Genomic DNA, 21868 nt, shown 5'->3' on the forward strand with positions numbered 1-21868 from the left:
TTGAACGTGATGACTGATGTCTTTGGCACGAGCCTGACCTGATGTGTTTGATTTATGACAAAACTAATCTTGCCAGAGGGTCCAAATAACTGCATTTTATCCCTGTGACGCCTCAGTAACACTCAGAGCATCCACTGAGCGCGATCCAACTGAGGTCAATGAGTCAATCCCCGTTATCTTCTCAAATCACCATGAGTCAGACATCCACTTACTGTAATATCTTGTGAAAAGATGATGGAGCACAGAGCCATGCCAGCGTGTTGACTGTTGCCCCAGAGTTGCTCTTGCGGTCTGGTGCCTTTTCATCTATCTCGCCGCAAAAATTGGCCTGGACTACCAGTTAGGATTAACGAGTAAAAGAATCCAGATATAGCTGTTTAAAACTTGTCATCTCTCATTTGCTCTATGATTTATAGAAGATGCAGGGTGTTTTTTCGTGTCCCGTTTGCCTCGCTTAATCCTTCCAGGGCTCAGATAACTCTGTATTTGTCTTCACCCTGGACTCTCGCATAACAGCACGAGGGACTTGTGGGTCCACACGCAGATAAAGTTTCGTGACTTGCCCTGAATTTTTTTTTCATTATTAAATAAAATGCAATTATAGCGTAATCTCCAAGTTGTTCCTATCAATAGCCTAGCCACATCAGAAGGATTTGAAACCCTTAACAGCCTTTGCAATCAGATCAGTTTGTCATGCGAGGAGGTTCACCCTACTCACAGTTATTGCCTTGTGGATTAACACCTGAGAAAAAGAACTTTTATTTCACCCTGTTTTTCTCGTCTTTTGTGATCTTTTGTTCAGGCCGAATGTCTGTGGAGGTCAGCAGTGCTGCTCTGGTTGGGCTTTGGCACCAGGAACCAACCGCTGCATAAAACGTAAGTGTCGTTAACTCAGTACCCTGTGTAAACTTTAAATAAACGTACCTTGCTTGGATATCCTTTGATTTGGCTGCTCAGTTTGGCAACCGAGGACACACAAATTGGTGAAGCGGCACACAAGCACACTGCCATGCATTATATAGAAGAGAACTTCCTCTGCTAGTAAACTTTGCAGACAGAGAGGCTTTACAATCTAAGGCCCTCAGACTGAAAAATAACATAGTAAATGGCTACTAATGACTATCCTGTCAAGCGGAATTGCCCTATGAAAGTTTTCCCTGAGTGTTATTGCCCCCATGGTCATGTTCATCATGCAGTGTTTGCCTTTTTCTTTTCATGTAAGACCCTCGCTTGGAAATTACCGACACTTAGCACTTGGCTGTCTTTGTGACAGCAGTCCTTAATTATGGGTGGAACTGCTGCTTCTTTTTATTCGACCGCAGCAGTATTGAATAACCAGATAATTAAAAGTGGAACAGAAGACACAGGCTGTGAATGAATGCAGAGCCATATCTTTAAAATGTAACACTGACCTGGGCTGAAAAAGCGCTTTTCAGCCCAGGTCAGTGTTGCTGTTTCTTTCTTTAGCTTGCATATGGACTATCTCTGGTAGGGCTGCCACAAACGATTATTTTGATAGTCGACTAGTCACCGATTATTTTTGCGATTAGTCGACTAATCAGATCATCATCCATTGGACGCAAAACTACAGCTTATTGCACCAGCAGCATCTGCTCTTATATAACTATCATTAGCTTACAGCTTTAAGTGTTTAAGGTCTGTGCTAACTAAAAATAAAGACAAGATGATAGTTTATTAAATTTTAATGAAATTTGCGGATTGTTTCGGTGAAGTTTAATAAACTCCTTGCTATCTAAAATATAACAGGACACTGGAGTATATTCTGGAGCATCTCACACTTCTGATAATCAGCTGTCTGCTTGACGTTTATTCAGCTGTGTAAAAACTATAACTTTAATCTCAGACAAACTGATTTACTCAGGAACAAATAAAATACTAAAAAAAAAAGCCAAACAATAACATTTTAAGTTATCTAAGTGACTCATATATATTTAACCTGAGTAGCGAAAGACGGCAGTGGGTTTGAAAACGATTTGCGGGGAGTCCGGTGTTCTCACGGCGCTAGTGAGCCTAGCCCCCGGCTCGCTAACGAGCTAGTGGGTAACAGATGTCTCCGAAAACGTCGGAGCGCTTTTGAAAATATGTGGTGTCTTGATAAACTGAGCAGATATTTGAGGTTTACACAGCTACATTCTCGCCTGAAAATATGTTAAACGTTTATTTTGTGACCCAGAAAGAATAATAAGAGTAATATTAAAACTAACTAGCTGCCGCCATTGTTGGAAACTGCGCTGGGCCGCGCTATGAATTCTGGGACACAGCTGCTTCTTCTTCTTCTTCGGGGTTTAACGGTAGCTGACATCCTTGTACATGCAATGCTGCCATCTTCTGTTTCAGTCCGTTATTACACTCTTAAATCCTGCTATTATTCCTGCGTCTTTTGTGATCTTACAAAGCTTCAAACGACGCGTCGACTATTAAATCAGTCGTCGACGATTTTGATAGTCGACGTAATCGTGACTAGTCGACAAATCGTGGCAGCCCTAATCTCTGGGAGAAAATCCATTTTTTAGACATGCTATTTCAGATGATCCTAAAGTAAGATTGCTGCAACTCATTCCACATTTGGTTCTTGCATGTTGTGCTGTAGGCAAAAATAACAGGTTGGAATGAAAAACCTTTTTTTTAGTAAAACTTATCTTTAAATTTTACAAGCGCAGTAAAACCCACACTGTTAAGTGACATCCAGTAAAACTGGCCATGGTTTTTTTTTTGACTTGTTTACTGTTTTCTCTGTTTTGTTTCTGCTAATTATCTCCCCCTCACACACGCAACCCCGTTTCACGCACATTTCAGCCGGTACACAGCGAGCTGATTGGCTCCAGCGGTCTTCTTATTAGATCTGCCTCCCTCGTGCTCAACACAAAGCTTCCCTCCATTTTTCCCCCCCTCCCTCAATGCAGAGTTAAAGGCACACTTACCAAGGCGTAAATTACATTTAATGTGGAGCTGGAGTTACCTAAATTAAAAGAGTAAATACTTTTAATCTGCCAGATAATAACAGGTTCAGCCTAGCGCCCCTATGTTAAACAAGGCGGAGGATCTGAGCAGGCCAGGGGACTGTCTGACCATCTGGACCCTCTTACGGCTTGGCCCTGACCCAGGTCTGACTGGAGGCTATGCTATCATCAGCTGAGTGAAGCGCCACAGCCGGCAAGGTGCCAACATAAAGGCCCCAGACTGGAGCGCGGACTGGAAGCCCCCATGTAGAAGACCTCCGTGGAGGAAAACAAGCTCAGGATATCTATACTTCGTCTTTGCCCGACATCCAGCCTGCTTTACTGGGAGAGGGCAACCTGAGAAAACATGTTCACAGTGGGGGAAAGAAAAGGAACAAACGTGCCGGGCGGGAGCAAGAAGTAAAAACATAACGTGGCTGAGTTGTGTCTAGGAAATTTTCACTGAAGGGATTGAACTATTGTCTAATACAAAGTGGCGGCTGAGGGCTTCACCCGCGAGGCTGCATTGAGTGTCTAGAATCACGCTTTCCTCACAATACCTCCTTGTTCAGTTGCGTTGAGGTCAGAGAAAACGTGACAGGAACTGGATCACAGGTCGTCCCGGGAGTGCGCCTATTTTTACGTTTAAGAGCCGTGTTTATTAAAAGGTTGACGTCTCAGTCTCGGTCGTGCGTCTGATTAGAGATCGTCATCTGGTTCACTAAATCCTCGGTCCTGCCCACATCCTGGAAGGTTTGGTGCTGACTATCTCTGTTTTCAAGTTCAGGATTGATGGTTAGCAGACTTGTTTATGTATTAAAGCAAATTCCATGTGCCAAAAATAGCCAGCGAGTTCTGACTGTTCGGCTTTGAATCATTGAGAAGAACATTGCATTTCCTCTGCTGTGTCATGCTTGTTCGCCTTCTGGTGAAGTTAACTGCCTTTATTACAGATGAAAGCTTATAGGCTTTTATTACCACAGTTTTACCTAAAGAATATTAATTTTATTTATGGTGGCTTATAACCAAAGATGTATGTGTGTGTGTGTGTGTGTGTGTGTGTGTGTGTGTGTGTGTGTGTGTGTGTTGCGTTTGGCTGGTAAAGTGAGGCCAGGTGCAAGCTTGGCTATATTTCCATCTGTTTACTCGTAAGTAGAATCGAAGCTCCTGGTGAGTTAAATGGGGAATCTTGTTTCTGGGTCAGCACTTAAGACTTAGTTCCTCAGTGTGATGATTCACATCTGTTCATCAAAAGTGCAGTTGCACAGAAAAAAGGAGCAGAAGGAGCCCATATTGTAGCTTCCATTACTGGTGCTGTCAACAACCTCGTGACTATCTGCAGCTCTCAGATGGAAAACTGCAGATAGTTCATGGTCAAAACTCTAACTAAAACATAAGAATTTCCATCAGTTTAAAGTGTTGTTTTAACCATCAGCTCGACTAAATACATCAATAAGTAGTAAACCATAAAAAACGAGAGAAAGCAGCATGTTTGTTTAGTACCGACAAATCTGTTGCACCGGCTTCTAAATAACCACTATTTACAAAACAGTGAGATACTTAGATATGGAATTAGAGGGGAAGTTTGAACTGCTGGCATGTTTTAGAATAAATACAGTAACCCTCAATTAGACGTCTTGTACACCAGCGTAAAATTACTGTTTTAAAGTTTTGGTTTAAAACACGTTTTGAAAAAAAGAACCCAAACTTTTAAAGCCCCCTGTAACCGGAATGTAGATTTAAATCACACTACTGTGTTTTTTCCACTCATATCTTTGCGCTCATGTGGCTGGCAGTAAATCATTTTGTGGATAGGGTACTACGGATTGCTCACACGGGGGTTTTTTGTGCCAAAATGGAAGCAGTTTACTGTAGTTTGTTTAGTAGCAGCCACAGATGCTCTGTCGGGCTGCACCTAAAGCAGTCCTGCTAATATGCACAGAGTGATAATGTTAGCATGACGACTGCAGCCCTGAGCTTGTTTGCTACAATGCAAATGGGCAGCTCAGTACCACAGGGCATTCAGTGCTTCCTAGCCCAGGATCATGCAGTCAGTGTGATGTCCGTTTATGACCATGTGAGAACTGACCTGTGAATTCGAGTGGTCGTCATATGTGTTACATCCTGTGTGCTCAGTCTGAGCTCCATCCTGTTCCTCAACAAAACTGAGTATTTCAAGCAGAGAGAACACTTCTAAGGAAGGCCACCTTCTTTTGTGTGCTACATATGAGAAAGCACGGTCCCAATCTGAACTCTCTGAGTTCATGTGTTGAGTGACTATGCCGATGATTACCAATTATTATATGCATTTCATTTAGAGCTAAACATAAAACATAAAACACAGCTGTAGCTGATGAGGATTCTACAAATAGGTGAGGTATTTTCTCATAAAGCCAAACTGAAGGAAAAGGACACGAACATCTTTATAAAATTTCATCAAATACTTATGTCACTTAAAATTGAACAGTGTACACCTCATTATGGCAGCAGAGAAGACGGGAGAAGACAGATGTTCTTTATTTTAAAAAAGAAATAGAAATTTATTCAACTGCTGTTGAAATATTTCAGTCCGCGTGCTGAAAAGGATGGCTTTCCTGGGGCAACCATATCACCTCAGTTGCACGGAAGGCCCAACAGCGCCTCTACTACCTGAGGAGACTGCGGAGCGCACACATTCCCAGATCTCTGATGTTGAACTTCTACAACTGTGCCATCAGCAGCGTTCTGACGTATGGATTTCTAGTGTGGTTCCCCAGCTGCACCAAGGCCGATCAGCAAGCACTCCAGCGGGTGGTGAAAGAAGCTGGCAGAATTATTGGAACTAGTCTGCCAGAGATCAGTAATATCTTCCCCACTCGCTGTCTGAGGAGGGTGCACAGTATCCTGCGGGACCAACATCACCCTGCGCGCCACCTTTTCCATCTGCTGCCCTCAGGGAGAAGGTACAGGTCTATACAGGCCAGAACATCCAGACTGGCCAACAGCCTGTATCCACAGGCTGTGAGGCTCCTGAACTCTCTGCCCCCCTCTCACGGACAATAACCATATCCAACTTCTTAATAGCAATGAACTGGTCTGCATTGGTGCATCATATCTTTATTCTCTTCCCCCTCCTGCCCCCCCCCCCCCTCTTTCTTAAATAGATAACTATCATATCTGATATCATATCTCACAGTACAATAATATTGAATGGGTGCATTGTTGTATTTTGTCATGTTTCTCAGGTCTTTGTCTGAATTTCTACGAACATTATTGCTAAGGATTGTCTTATTGCATTGGAGTCACACTGGGTTAAATATGTACACTTGGGTTTTAAGGGGTATTTATTATTTTCTTCTTTTTTTGGGTTGTATGGAAGCCCCAAACGCAATTTCATTGTTCTTGACAATGACAATAAATAAATACTACTATCTACTTTAAAAGAGCGCACTAAAGTTGTTCTGGGTTGTTCTGGCTTCGAAGGTTGATGGCTGTTTTACTAATCAGATTAATGGCATGGTTTGCCACACACAGAGTGAATGCATGGGACAGTATAGAATACTTAAGGGCAGGAAACAGTGGGGAAAGGGTAACTGCAGCACTGACAGGAACTACCGTTCTTTATACCCCCAGCTCGTAGTGCTCCCCGAAGCATACGCTTTTGGATTGAGCAGCAGAATTAATTTCACCACACTATACATCACAGTGTTTTGACAAAAGCACGTGATACATATGGCAACATGCTGCAAGTACGGCTAACAGTGAGAGCGTGACCCCACAGATGGCTCCTGATTTAACCCTGTTGTTTCTTAGAGAGGGCAGATGAAAGGTGCTTCATTCACATGGAGGAATAAAGTTGTTGTCAGTCTCTTAGGCTGTTGTTGATTGACAGAGTGTAAGGTGGTAGAAAGGAGTTTCTTTTTGATTCCCTTCCAGCTTTCTTTGGCCTGCTGTGCTCTTCAGAGCACCATCCTGGCTCTAAAGTAACTCCTCATGCAGAAACATCGCTCTCCCTCAGTTTTTACCTTTGCCACCACAAGGTAACTTTCCTCTCAAAGCAAAAAAATAAAGCAAGCAACATTTTTCTCTGATTCCATCATGTCCCCAGGGTAGCTTGAGCAGGATTACAACTTTCCTGTCTGGAACACCGACAGTACAGTAAAGGCTCGACCCTGCTGTTTAAAATTTCATGGTTATCCCTTCCTACAAAGCCTTTTCTTTATAAATTAATTCATTAATTGCATTCACCGTAAAAGTATAAGACCATGCCTTCTTCTTTGTCTATTTATTCATCACAGCACTTCACTTTTGAACCTGATCTTATGTGTGAAATGCATTTAATGCTCATCTTTGTTATAACATGTGGGAAGCAGCTGGCAAAGAAACAAGTACATGCACGTGTCTTCTGACCTTCAAAGCAGTTCCCCGAAATGCAGGTCTGCCATCTTTGCTTCAGCATATTTGTTGCATCACTTTCTATTTTTTAAAAGTCTGTGACTCCCAATACTTTGACATATTTAGACATATCAAGTCATATCAAGTCAAATCTTTTGACATATGCTGAAATGAAGAATCTGGACTTGCACATTAGTGTTATTTGCACCCTTGTCTACACACGCCACATACACACTGTATGGATAAAAGTACTGGGCCACACCTTTCAATCTTTGAATTCAGGTGTTTCCAATCTCACTGAATAGGTGCCTGAATAAAATCAAGCACCTAGCCATGCAGTCTGCCTTTACAAACGCTTGTGAAAGAAGGGGTCGTTCTAAAGAGCTCTCTGAATTCAAGCCTGGCACTGTAGTGGGATGCTACCGTTGCAACAAGTCAGTTCATGACATTCCCTCCTACATATTTTCCACAATCAATTGTAAGTGGTGTTATTGTTAAGTGGAAGCATTCACAGCAACTCAAGTTGCAGACTATCTAAAGTTACAGAGCGGGGTCACAAAGTGCTGAAGGCCACGGTGTGTAAAAGTCACAGCGGCTCTGATTCATGAGCAGTTCCAAACCTCCTCAGGCATTAACATCAGCACAGAAACTGTGTGCTGGGAGCTTCACGGCATGGCTTTCCATGTCTGAGGAGCTCCTGTAATGTGTAGGTGACCTAGTTTGTCTATTATGTGCAAAATGAGAATATTTTATAGAATATTTTATTTATTAATGGCAGCAGAAGAGTTACTGATGATAGGAAAATGTGGAAATGTGAAGCTTCTATGGGATTTCCAGGATCCCCTTAATGTAGAGCACTAAGAATTTAGTTCCCAACCAATATGATGAAGACAAAGACACTAAAGAAATCCTGCATTCCCACTGATTAGTCATTCAAATTCAAAAAAGAAGACTCATTAATACTCTGAAGGAGTGAATTTTAACTGACATCAGGCCTAATACCAGCGAGATCCTGGCCAACATAGCACTATTCTCTGCTTTACAAAAACAGGAAGAGGTTTTTAGGATGCTTGTGTTTCTGTTGACGTCATGTGTCATATGTGTGGATTTGTGGGGGTTGCACAGTTTACACTTTTGGGGCATGACACTCCTTTGGCAGTCTTGTAGAGAGTTATGGCCTGTTAGACAGATCCTGTAATCAATACACACCCCACTGTCCCAGACCCCATCATTAACATAGACACTGGACAGCCCGCTCTCAGTTTGTCTTCCCAAACCAGGAGTGCTGTTTTCTCCAGTCCAGCTGGTGCTTCTCATTGTAGGTTGCAATTGGGCCCTGTTTTGGCCTCCTACACCACATGTTTTTCTAATTGCTACCACAGACAAAAGTGTGGTGAAAACTATGTACTGCTCAGTGTCTGGACCCAAACATCTCCTTGTAAAATGCCTCTTTTGTTTATCATCGTTGATAAGCTGCTAAGAATTAAATAGAGAAGCGAGAGGGAGAGCGCAATTAGTCACACAAAGCTACTTCATTAACACGCGACACTTTATTCGTGACATCGTGTTGCGAGAAGTCCATCTGCTGAAGTAGATCGTTCAGCGACCCCAAGAAGAAAGCCTGAGCTTGAGTGACACTTACAGATGAACATTAACAGCAAGCACCGCTCTCCTTCAGTCACACACCGACACACACACACACACACACTCTCTCACTGAGGCCACAGCCCATAGCCAACCATATATCACAGCACCCTCCTGCTTAAAGACCATATGGAAGTTGTTGGGATTGTGATCCCTCACGAGGATGGGGTTTGTGGGTTTTTGGAGAGCACCACGTCTCACAGAGTCAGCTTTACTAGCTGCAATCCTCCCCGATCCAGATATCCTCAACAGACTGGCCCAGCATGTGACCCATTAGGGGCTGAATGTGGGAGATTGAGGGGCGTGGCAGAGGCACACAGCAGCATGGCTAAAAGTAATGTATACATTGTTATGGGTCAGATGTAGGTTAACAAATCCCCCCCTTCCACACACACACACACACACACACACACACACACAGATTTTGGAAAAGAAAAGCTTTTAACTACTGTACTGGAACAAACAAGCAAAGAAAAAACCCACATTGTGACTGTAACTGCACGTCTATGACAGAAGCACCTTAATTTAGTGAAATATTACCCTTGTAAGCTTCACCACAAAGAGAAAATATGGGATCAGTCACACAGCGTCAGGCGCACTCCCCCTATGGTTTTAATTATAAAAATAGAGATGTGTGTTTATGAGCATTTAATGAAGGCTTGCAAAGTTACAGTAACAGCAGTTTGGGTATAGACAGCAAAGTTAGCATTCGGGGAATGCATGAAATGATGGCACTCGCTCCAGCAGCCATGTGGAAATCACATGTTGCGGAGAGATTAACACTCACTTGAAATGGTTAGCATTGAAGGTCAATTGTATTAACTGCTCAATAGACCAATTCTTACTTCTTCCGTGGACAGGGAGTCCAGATGAGCGGAATTTTTTTCAGCTTGTCTCTTCGCCGTGGCCCCCACAATCCTGAACACTCGACCTATTTCATGAGATCTGTCAGGTTCTGTGGTGACTCCTAAAAAGAGCCTCCTGCTGTCATCACATGAGGTTTACCCCACTACATGTTGAGTCACAAGATTTTTACTCATGCCTGCGATGCTCTGAATGCCTTTCAGAATCTTGAGCCTCTTCGCAAACATTGCATCCGCATGCATGTGGACGGAGATTGCAAACTTGCAGCAAGTTGCTCAAATTGCACTTTCATTCTTATTTTCCAACTTCCTGCCTCTGAGATTCAGGGTTTGTAGTCGAGCCCTTTATCACATTGTACTAAATTCTAATCTCCAGAGCAGCTTTCAGCCTCTAAATCTCATAATGGTGCATAATGCTCTCAGCCTGTAGCGGGTCCTGCCTGAGATTATTGTGATTAGGCTTTCAATACTAATATTATTTTCAGAAATGTCAGGTTACCTCTTGCTTGCTCTTCTGACCTGTGTAAAGCGAGGAGATTTTTCTACAAGTTTGTATTGTGTCAGATATGGTTTCAGGTCACCCTTTGCAGAATGAAAGGACTGTAAAGATTTAATGGGTTGTGTTACTTTGAATCAGAGAGAAGGGAAGGCAAATCTCTGGTGGACTGTAATGTGCTGGAAACGAGCGCTGAGCTGGAAACGAGAGACCAGAGGAAGAGGCACAAGAATCTGTCTGACTTACGTGCACATGCAAACCTGAAGTTATGAGGTAACTGTAACCCAGTAAAGAAACTATAAACAGTAAAACCCCTGGCATTGCTTATATATTGGTGAGGAGTTATTATGCAAACAAGAACTTTCCCAAATGAAGCAATTTAAAGGAAAGTGTTTCTTCACTGCATGAGTGAATTTTGGATGGAGATTTGCTTTAACCGTAGCTGTCAAGCACTTCCTTGAAGATGCCACTTGGACATTAAAGACTAAAGATTTTTTCCTTCATTTCTCATGTGTGTGGATCAGCGTGTTTGCGCTCATCGATCAAAGCTTTCGATACCCGTCCAGCAGCCCCCCTCTTTTCAGATGACTGGATGTGGACGCAAACTCCAAAAACTTGGCCCGTCTGCCTCACTCATAATTAAGGCTGAAGCGGCAAATGCCAGGAATGTTTGCTATTTCTCCTCTTTTATTTCCAATGGATTCTCATTTTATTATTACTCTCGCAAAGTAATAATTGCTGCGCATATTTGTGAAATGGATGGAATGCGAGGCAATTAGTTTTAATGATGTGCAAGACAAATCTGGACGGCAGCAATTACTGTGACAATGTGCTCAACAGCCCAGAGGCAGGGCACAGAGACAACACAGATACCCACGGTATACGGCGTCACGGCCTATGTGAGGTTCGTATGGGGCATATGTCAGGTCCAGAGTCACTGACCTGCCTGTGCTGCTGTCAGCACAGGCAGCATTTGTTTGTCTGGTGTCAATTATGCGCCTCGCAGCTGAAAACGGGTCACGCGATTAAACATATCTCATCGTAAGCCAGCCGTGAATCGGTTATTTTTCTCTCCGTGCACTTTGGTCATTTTGTTTCTAAAAGCCTATTTGAAGAATACAGTTTGATTACACCTAGTTTGTCCCTCCAGCATAATGTCCCGGGAATCTGTGGCCTAGTTGATCCACTGCTTCATCCACAAACTTGAGGTTAAGCAGACTCCGGACAAGACGGTGGCATCCAGCCAGCTCGTGCTTTAGTTAGATGATGTATTTTGATTCTTGCCAAGTAGAGCTCAGACAATCCCTGTTTTATCCCATGATGGAAAATTCGGATCACATACCAAGTCATACAAATCTACAACCACATTTCTTCTCATGTGTACACTTCATCAAATGGGGTGTACATTTTCCTCAGAGTAATTAAAAAGAAATGAATTAGGTGGTCTAAATAAAATGTGCTCCACCATGAAACTGAAAAGAGCGGTGAATGTCTGATATTTAAGCCGCAATTTGTTAGGATTTCTGATCATACCACAGCCTGACGATGCATAATGTAGTGGTTTTCAATTAACTATTCAAGGGCTCTAATGTGAAAACCAAAAAACAGAGCTACAAACGCAGATTTGGCACTCATATCTTATCTTTGAAAGTAAATGTGTGACGCCACAGTTGTTACACAGCGCTGTCGTGTTTCCTCCTGTCAGTTTGATCTGCTGTCATCAGAAACAGCATCCTCGGGGTCCTCTTGTGCTTTTGCTCAAGACTAAAAGGAAACATAAAATGTCCAAAGTCATACCAGTATTGCAATAACAGGAAGTGTGCAGCAGGTAGAGCGCCGTTCGCACCCAGTGGGGTCCATCTGACTGCCAGCGCTCCTCACTGCCAAGAGCTGTGGCTGCGTTCCTGCCTGTGATTTGTCAGTGTCCACTCCAGCATCTGTGTCAATAGCATTCCATAGCCATGTTGACAGAGCGCCGCTGTTTGCTTTAGCCACTACAGACCAGTGGCTCGATTTAGTGTTTGAGGATAATGCCATGAATCCTCGAGGGCCGTCAACTGCATACATTCGTATCCCGAGATTGAGAGCTTATTATCTGTATTAGAGCTGCTTGATATTGATATATATATGGTATCAACATAAATATCCTGTGGTACAGTCAATATGAAAACTTTGCGGAGCAATTCGAAAACGAATTTTGACATCACCACATAAGTTTGAGCAGCCCTGCCTCCACTGAGCGCTCTCTGTAGCACATGTAGCAGAGTATGCAAATCATTGTGGTAGCATCTTTACGGCAAGTTGCTAAGGAGTCCATGAAATACACTTCTGGAAAGCTAATAAGCAGTTATTGCATATTTGTTTGTGTTTAATACATCATATGCAATAGACAGGACTGAGTCTTGTTCAGGGTAATTTGGCATTTTTCAACTAAAGAAATGGGAGCAAAGACTGGCATGTCTTGGCACAGTGTGCAGTGTGTCCTTAAAAAAGTCTGAGGAAACTGGGCGAGTGACAAAACAGGAAGTATTAGGCCTAAAAGAACAGTATATCAGAAAGTCATTTCCTTAAGAAAGAGACCCCCCCCCCCCAGCAAAAACCTGATATAGGACCTGGTCCTTCAGCTGATCCATCGACTGTTCATAGAAGCCTCCTGAGAAATGGTGTCAGTGGAAGGGTGGCTGTCAAAATGCTGTTCTTAAGGAAGGGAATGTCTCCAGCCATTGGTAAAACATGGTAAAGCTTCTGATGGGCAACAGCTTCAGTTTTCAGCTTGACGATGATCCCGAACACAGTACCAATACTGTAAAAGTATGCCTGCATAGAAAAACATGGACTGGCCTTCCCAGAACCTGGACCTCAACATTACTGAATCAATGTGCGATTGTCTTGACAGACAATGAAACAAAATGCAGCCAACACCGAAAGGAGACCTTTAATGATGTTGAACTTCTACAACTGTGCCATCAGCAGCGTTCTGACGTATGGATTTCTAGTGTGGTTCCCCAGCTGCACCAAGGCCGATCAGCAAGCACTCCAGCGGGTGGTGAAAGAAGCTGGCAGAATTATTGGAACAAGTCTGCCAGAGATCAGTAATATCTTCCCCACTCGCTGTCTGAGGAGGGTGCACAGTATCCTGCGGGACCAACATCACCCTGCGCGCCACCTTTTCCATCTGCTGCCCTCAGGGAGAAGGTACAGGTCTATACAGGCCAGAACATCCAGACTGGCCAACAGCCTGTATCCACAGGCTGTGAGGCTCCTGAACTCTCTGCCCCCCTCTCACGGACAATAACCATATCCAACTTCTTAATAGCAATGAACTGGTCTGCATTGGTGCATCATATCTTTATTCTCTTCCCCCTCCTGCCCCCCCCCTCTTTCTTAAATAGATAACTATCATATCTGATATCATATCTCACAGTACAATAATATTGAATGGGTTGCATTGTTGTATTTTGTCATGTTTCTCAGGTCTTTGTCTGAATTTCTACGAACATTATTGCTAAGGATTGTCTTATTGCATTGGAGTCACACTGGGTTAAATATGTACACTTGGGTTTTAAGGGGTATTTATTATTTTCTTCTTTTTTTTGGGTTGTATGGAAGCCCCAAACGCAATTTCATTGTTCTTGACAATGACAATAAATAAATAAATACTAAATACTAAATGTCCGTCATGAAGCCTGGAGCACTATTCCTGAAGACTATTTAAACAAAATTGGCAAGAATGCTTGGATAAGAGAGTTTAGGCTGTCATAAGGTGGTCATACCAAACATTGACTTTCGAGCTTGTTAGAATTGTGCAGACTCTGTTCTTCCATTTATGTCTGCATGTTTCTAAAAATCTCTGAACCCTTTTTGCATTTTTGTAAGAAAATATGAAGAAAAGAGAGATAGCTTGAGACCTGCACAGTACTGTATGCATGTATGTCAAGAACATTGCGTGATAAAACTGTAATATTCAAATATTAATACATCAAAAAATTTTAATTGCTGAAAATTGGTTTCAAGTTTCACTCCAAAATATCAGTATAATATTAGTATCAGTCAGAATTTCCTGTAAGTTGCGTGCCACAGTGTTTTTCAGTATTTGAAGTGTCTGGAGGATGTGGGTGGGCTTGTAGAGTGACATAGATTATTTTTCCATGACCATGAAATAACCTCAGTACGTTGTATTTTCAGACTATTGATAAATATTATGCACACATTCATCTCTTAAGTACCGTAAGCCCCATCAGATTTAGTTTGTTTTTCAGCTTTACAAGACATTTCTTTGATGAAGTGTCAGATATTTGCAGTTGGCCTTCTGTACAGTTTTTCCTATTTGCTCATTTTTTATGATTGCTTGCTTTTATTACCTTTTTGAACTGGCTGCACTATAGTGAACGCACATACTGGACTCTAGATCAGAGACAAAAGGTCTTTTTAGGAAAGCTCTGTATATAGAAATACCAGCTTCACTGGAAAGAGCCATGAACTTGTCTTAAAGGCTTTACCTCAGAGTGAAATTGGGTAAGGATTTAATCTAAGTGATTATATACATTTAGACTAAACAGGTCAGTTTAAAACACAAGAGAAATTGTGCTTGACAGCCCCTACAGGCTCTTAGGTCGGGGCTCTGCTGAAGGAATAGGAGCAACTTGGTTAAAAAGTGAAACTAACGACCCCTCGATTAAATCAATTTAAAGTGGACCCTTGTGTTCAGGCAAAGCCTTTTCTGTTTCTGCCCTTTCGTACACAGGGGGTACATGCTTTGACTTGACCTGCTGATAACTTGATCTCCATCTGTGGTCTCTCTTCAGCTGACTGTCAGCCCCCCTGCCAAAACCGTGGCTCATGCAGCCGGCCACATACTTGCGTGTGTCGCTCAGGCTTCCAGGGCGCCCGCTGTGAAGAGGTGGCTCCAGAACAGGTGTACATCCGTGATAGAGGTGCCCTGAGGCGTGTTCAACCTGGCACCAACCCCTTCCAGAAAGACCAATCACAGAAAAGGCCCTCAGAAAGAGACACCGTTGATACCACAAAGGCCAAGACCACACGACCTTCGACTACAAGACAGCCAGCCCACACTGCGTAAGTGATTACCTAACTCTTCTTATTTTAGGCAGAAATAGCCCATAGCTTTGCCAGTGCTCAGAAGACTAAAGCCTTTTCTCAGCTAGAAACTGAGGCCTGCCACACTGGAAAGGTTATGACATACAGCAGGTACTACTCGTGGTTTGCAAGCTATCAGCTAACAAACTAGCAATAACTTATTATTTCATTCATTAGATTTACTGAAAAGTGCAAGAAAGTGTAGAAGGTCCTATATCAGTTTAAAAAAAGAAAAAAAAGCTGAAAATGAGAAAAGCTAAAAAATGTGAATTCATAACTGGCCACTGGAGACTTGTGAATGAGCTCTGACTAACTCTCATGTTACAGGGAATTTAAAAGCATTTTAGCAGCCTGGCACAAAAAACGTTTTTGTCACTTTAGTTTATTTCCTTTCAGGACAGTGATTCATGGGACACGGTGATGCACTGGGTAGTAGGTTGATTATCCCCCCCCCCAAAAAACAAAGGATATTCAGATTATTAAGATACTCCTGCAGCAGTATTGATGCCAACAGTGCCATCTTTGCATCTTCTACCTTACTCACAACTGCTACAGACAGACGAACACAAAGCTCCTCTGCTCACAAAAAGCTGAAGTAGTTAATGTTTATAACACTGAACACTTTATGAAGGTTTTCAGTAAAGATACCGTTTCAACAACACCGAAACTATTAAACCGTTATCTTTAGTGTTAACATGTTGACGTTAGCCGTGTTACTATTAGCAATTACCAGATTAGCCATCTGTTGTCATTCATGTAGCAGCTAGCAGACTGTAGTTAGATAAAAGACGAATAATTATTTCAGGCTGAACGGGACACAGATGGAATATTGAGACGTGACAGAGCAGATTATGGACACATAGAGAACCGGGCAGGTTGCTGGCTGTGCAGAGCAGCAGACAAACCATAGCTGAACTGAGCAGAGAGCTGAGAGTGTGAAAAACTAATCTGAGCAAATAAAGAATAAGATTTCAACCTGCTTTTTTATCTCATCATCAGATTTTTCCTTTCACTTCACTGTTGAATGCATGTGAATATACAGCTCTTGTGGTTTTGAGATATTTATTTCAGCTACAATTGCTCTCATACAGACAGGCTTACAGAAAATCGACACGTTGTGCTTTTAGAATTTATCTAAAGGCTCATGAACAAACAGCAGTTCATTACCAACAACTTTAGTGCTGGATATGTTTACCATTGCAATAAATCAAGCCAGATGACTGGGTTCATATGTTAAATCCTTAATACACACTAAGTAGAACTAATATCAAATAAAGCAAGTATGAATTTTCTGACTTGCTCTGAAAAGTATTAAGTTAAATCTGTAAAAGGTAGGAAAACCTAACATGGTGCGTCCCATGCTATTTGCTCTTAAAATAGTACAAGGAGATTATTTTCTTTCTTTAAGCTTTGACCAGTTCTGCTTGTTCTTGGATTTATTGGAATAACTTTGCGACTATAATGTATCCAGCTAATAATTGCTCAGATGAAGGCCTCTTTCACAGCGCATTCAGCAAATTCTCCAAAGACTGCTAATCAGACAGGCTTAATAGTTTCTTGGCTTGGATGACTGACTGTTTTAGTTCCAATCTTGTTGGAAAAGGCTTTTTGGTTTGATTAATCACTTTACCATGACTAGAGCCATATTTTTGGTCAATGATGTTGAAATGGAGTAATTGTTTCCGGGAATATTTTGATGGATTTTTATTGCTTACAGCTTCAGACTTATCTTGTCAATTTGTGCTCTACTTTGGGCTCGGGCCCAGTGCTTTTCTAATCCGCTCAAAGTCAGTTTAAGTGCCATAATTCGTTTGGGCACTGAGATCATCATTTCCTTTTTTGGACAATTTGTCATTTGGGTAATTTCTCTCCACCAACCCACTGAAAAATGCTCAATTATGTCTGACATTTATGGCGCTCCTCTTGCTAATTGCCAGGGTCTTGTGTCTTTTTGGGCTTTTTCGCTAGTATTATGGAATTATGCTGGATGAACTATGCACGTGTTTGTGGTAGCACAATAAAACTTAACGAAATGTTTTGGCAGATGGTTCATAAAAGAGTTTTTTTCCCTTTCCTCCTTCCTAAAACAATTATCTTGAAGTCATAGTAAATCTTTTAATCAATACAAGACTTCTGAAGATTGCACAGTTGCTATGCATATGTTTGCTTTGTTCTTGACTCACAGGACATATTTGCGTCCTGACTCACCGATCTGGGATAAATAGTGAGACTCGGCTGCAGGTTCAACATTGTTTCGAAGCCGACAGTGTTTCTGAATCATGAATACCCCAGCTATGACTTTTTCACTGTCGTGTTTCTGCCGAAGCTGACTAACTGCTTGTAAGAAGTGCTATTAAGTTTCCAAATTTCCAAGCATTAGTTGTTGTGACCAACATATTTCTCTGTCATTTTCTGAACAGAATAAATGCTTCGGCCAACATTATAAAATGTCTTCATTTAAACATTAATCAAATAGCTATTAGAATACTTGACTCTGAACACTTCCAGGAAACTATTTGAGCGCTTGTATGATTCACATTTAAAGCTTAGCCCTTGTGAACTGTTGCAGATTTTCTGCATTGTCAGCCTAGAATGATCTTTAAGGGGTGGAACAGTGCTCCCTCTGGAGAAGTGGTAGATGCAAGTCTCGGTTTCATATATCAGGCTGAGGTTCCACTGTTTTCAAAGCCAGGAAAGCGTGAGCAACGTGAGGTCACAGAGAGTGAGAGTAAGCTAGAAAGACTGGTGCCAAGGCTCAATGAAAGAGTAAGAAGACTGGAGAGGGGAGGACAGATGCTCAGGCTGAGATAGATCATGCTGGCCTTGCCCTCACTTATATACTGAGATAGCAGCTTCCCGGTGCATGCAGCATCCAGCCAGTCTCCTGTAATTATTCTACTACAGAAGGTGTGAGGTACTATATATGTCTTACTTGGAGCAGGGTTGGCTTGTTATGTCAGCAGCATCCTGTTACTAACCCTGCCTGTCAAGTGGCGCCAAGAGTAAGAAATAGTGTAGAAAAGGAATGAGTCAAACAAGGAGGGAAAGAACAAAAACAATGATAACAAGAGAAAAAGTCAACAAGGTAACATGAAGTTCCAGGATATACTGTAGTCGGATCTGTTGTAATTCTTCTGTCCAGACACGTTGCTTGGCCTCTTCACTGTCCAGTCAATACTCAGCTTTGAAGCCCAACTGCGCAAATGTCAGGAGGCGGCAGACAGGGAAAGTGTAGTGTCTGCGGCTGAGGTTTGTCAACATCTCTGAGAATCTGATACTTTCCTCAGTTTTCGGCAGGCCAGCAAAACTTCTGCGTCTGGACTCAGGCTTTTTTTGATTAGGCACAGAGTAACCGAAATTCATATTGTGGTTTGGTAAGTTTGTTACAGAGTGTTTTTACTTAACTATTTACTCAGTAACCAAATAGAGAATGTTGCAACATCATCTTTCAAATTGCCATTGCATGAAAGAAATTAGGATGTCAACACTTGACTAAAATATTTATTTTCTTTGGTTTTCCATTTATGTTTTTAATTGTGTTATATAATAAATAAGTAAATATGAAATTACTTGGGCCTCAGACACACAGGCCTAGAGTGTAGCTAATGAACTCCTGCCAACTTCCTGTCTAGGGAAAAAAAATGCATTCCCCACCCAGTTGGTGAGTAGTTGCTAGCTGGAAAGAGGGTGCGCTTGTGATTACTTTGGTCACTAGGAGATTGCTCGTAGTTTGCATGGAAGACACAGACTTGTCTGTATTTACTTTTCAAGCTGTAGAAATGAGGAACTTCAAAGTAAAAGTTTTGCCTTACTGCTGCAACCAACACTTTTTTTCAGTGAAAACTACTAGCAACTACCAGCAACCACTTGCCAACCAGTTGCATAATGCAGACGTTGCCCTAGTGATGGTTAGTTGCCAGGGAGTCACTGATTAGTCTCTAAGCCTGTATGAATGGGGTTGTACCGGTTTTACAGCAATTGGCAGCGACCTCCAGCAATCACTCGCAACTGGTCAGAGAATGCACATTTTTCCTTAGAGACCGGAGGTTTCCAGATGTTCGCCAACAGGTGTGACTGAGGCCTCACTTGAGCATTGTTATGCACAAACAACACAAAATAATTTATTTTGGGATTCAAAATACCTTATCATAATGTTATAATGTAATATTACTCAAGGTTAAAAGAGTCAAATATCACTCTGGAGGTATTCTCACCTTGTGAGGCAGCTGGATTGTTGCAAGACTCAGGAGAAGTTCATCTTACAGTCTACGTATGACTTTTCTGCAGTCAGGCTTCTTTTGAGAACTTTTTTACACCTATCACCCTCTTTTTCTTAAAAGGACCAGATTCATCTGACAGAGCTGCAGTGACTTCTTCCTAGCTTTCAAAGCTCCTCACACCTCGGCTTGCTTTTCCTCTTCTGCACTCTTTGTATCCCACTTTGCTGTTGATGTGGCTGGTGGATGGTGATAGCCAGGTTTTTGAAACTGCTTGGTCTTTGTCTTCCAGGATGGTTCAGTGTACAGTCCATTCCTATTACACGCCCCTGTTAATCCATATCAATTTGATTCTGTCTTCTCCTAAGCTCATGCATGGATCAAAAGTATGTTGTTTTTTTCATGCAAAATTTTATGTTTTCTTGTTGCAAGTCACAGTATTCTGTTATTTTCTAGGCTTCCATCTAGCTTTTTTTTTCTCAAAAAAACCTCTTTAAGTTTGTTTAGAAGAAAAAAGAATTAAGCTCATTATTAGCTCATTGTGTAAAAATTGTTTATTCAGTTACCTATTCAGATGTTTAGCCCAACTAAGCCAAATAAGCCAAATGTCTTTACATCTGTACAGGCAGCCAGTTAGCCAGCATCATATACAGTATGCCAAATGCGTGCTTATCAACAGTGCTTGACTGTTTGAGCGGCAGCTCAGCATCTGTCCGATCTCATGACCAACCAAGTTAAGGTCTTATAATTTTGTCCTCATCTCTCTGCATTTCCTTCTAGTCTTTGTACATTTATGAAGTAGAATAAATCAAATCTGCCAAAAAATGTGGAATATTTAAAAACCATTCACATGTCTTCTCTTCAGTTAAGACCCTCACCTTCTATTCATGGCCACGTGTCTTTATGTTGACCTAGGTTTGACTATGAATAATTTATCTAAATTATTTTTATCACATATTTTTTAACTTCTTATTTATTGTGTGGATGCTTTAAGCATCCACACTATTGAGTTCCTCTTGGGACTTCCGTACACTTTTTGGCACTTAACTACTTCCGCAATTTTCAGCCGATTTTCACCGTTCAAATTTTAAAATATTCTGCTATTTCTGCTAATTCCTGCTATGTCTTTTGGTATTTTTCACTATTATACTTTTTAAAATATTAAGCTTAATTTGTCCCATTGAAATGAATGGGAAACTTCTGCAATTCTGCTAAAATTTGCTTGTTTCTGAAACTTAACTACTTCCTCATATTTTCACGTAGAACAACCATTCAAACTTTAAAATGTTCTCAAATTATTGGGCTATTCAGGTATGATTCAGCTTTTTCAAATCTTTTACCGTTTTACCTTTATGCCTCTTAAAGTTTTCAGTTGCAAAATTGTGATTTTTCACAAAATACATGCGTTGTTATGGTTGCTATGCACTTGGCTTCCAGTCTGCCACTGAAGGTTTTGCAGTCTTCTCTTCATGTCCGAACAACTTCTTGCTACTTGCTCAATCTTCACTCAACTTCCACAAATTATACATCAAAACGTAGGTATTTTTGCTGGGTTTCCGAAAATGTCACTATCATTGTTGTGGGATTTATAGAATTTTGGCAAATCTCCTCAGACCAACACAAAGTCGCAAAACTCTCCATAGAAAGTCAATGGAGAGCTTGTTCAAAATCACCGCTTGATTTCTGTAATGAGAGGCATATTCGAATCGTCATATCTCCTTAACGAAGCAAAGTTAAGACATAAGGCTTGTCCCAGTATATCTTCAGACACTCCTGACGCTCACAATTCAAGAATTATTTTCTCACCTATTACCGTTCTGAAATGAGTTAGACTTGTTTGAGGGTAGGAAATTCGTCCTTCGCTCAGATTTCTTCAGATTTCAAACTCTGGAAATGAACCACTTTTTTCTTTCGTCATATCTTTTTAATGGATTTCCACAGAGACCTGAAAATTTCCATGATTGTTCACCAAAGCCTGCTGTCTCTTACGGTGAAAGAATGATATTGATACTCCAAATAGATTTAGAGTTAGAAAGCGTTGTTTGAGGGCAAGTCAAGGCAGTTTTTGCTTTGCTCTACTCAGTTATGGTGCATTAGAAGTCAATTATCTTTAATAATTCATATTTTAATGATAAATTGTCAACACTTTAAGATTCCCCCATCTCTTCTGAACAAAACGGTGTAAGAATGACCGCTCTAGCCCCTACGGTTAGGAAA

The 21868-nt window shown here is 41.5% G+C and overlaps 1 protein-coding gene across 1 annotated transcript in view; it reads left to right on the forward strand.

Annotated features, from left to right (window-relative positions):
- LOC146612581 (latent-transforming growth factor beta-binding protein 2-like) overlaps positions 1–21868 on the forward strand; it is a 103618-nt gene that overhangs the window by 2429 nt on the left and 79321 nt on the right. Inside the window, exons 2-3 of the mRNA XM_085343392.1 lie at positions 803–876; positions 15143–15413. Coding sequence (XP_085199518.1) covers positions 803–876; positions 15143–15413 — 345 coding nt within the window. The remainder of the gene's footprint in view (positions 1–802; positions 877–15142; positions 15414–21868) is intronic.

The sequence above is a fragment of the Diplotaxodon limnothrissa genome, linkage group LG19 (assembly GCF_057381915.1).
Source record: "Diplotaxodon limnothrissa isolate DT_005_m linkage group LG19, D_limnothrissa_male_GT1.1, whole genome shotgun sequence".
Lineage (NCBI taxonomy): Eukaryota > Metazoa > Chordata > Actinopteri > Cichliformes > Cichlidae > Diplotaxodon > Diplotaxodon limnothrissa.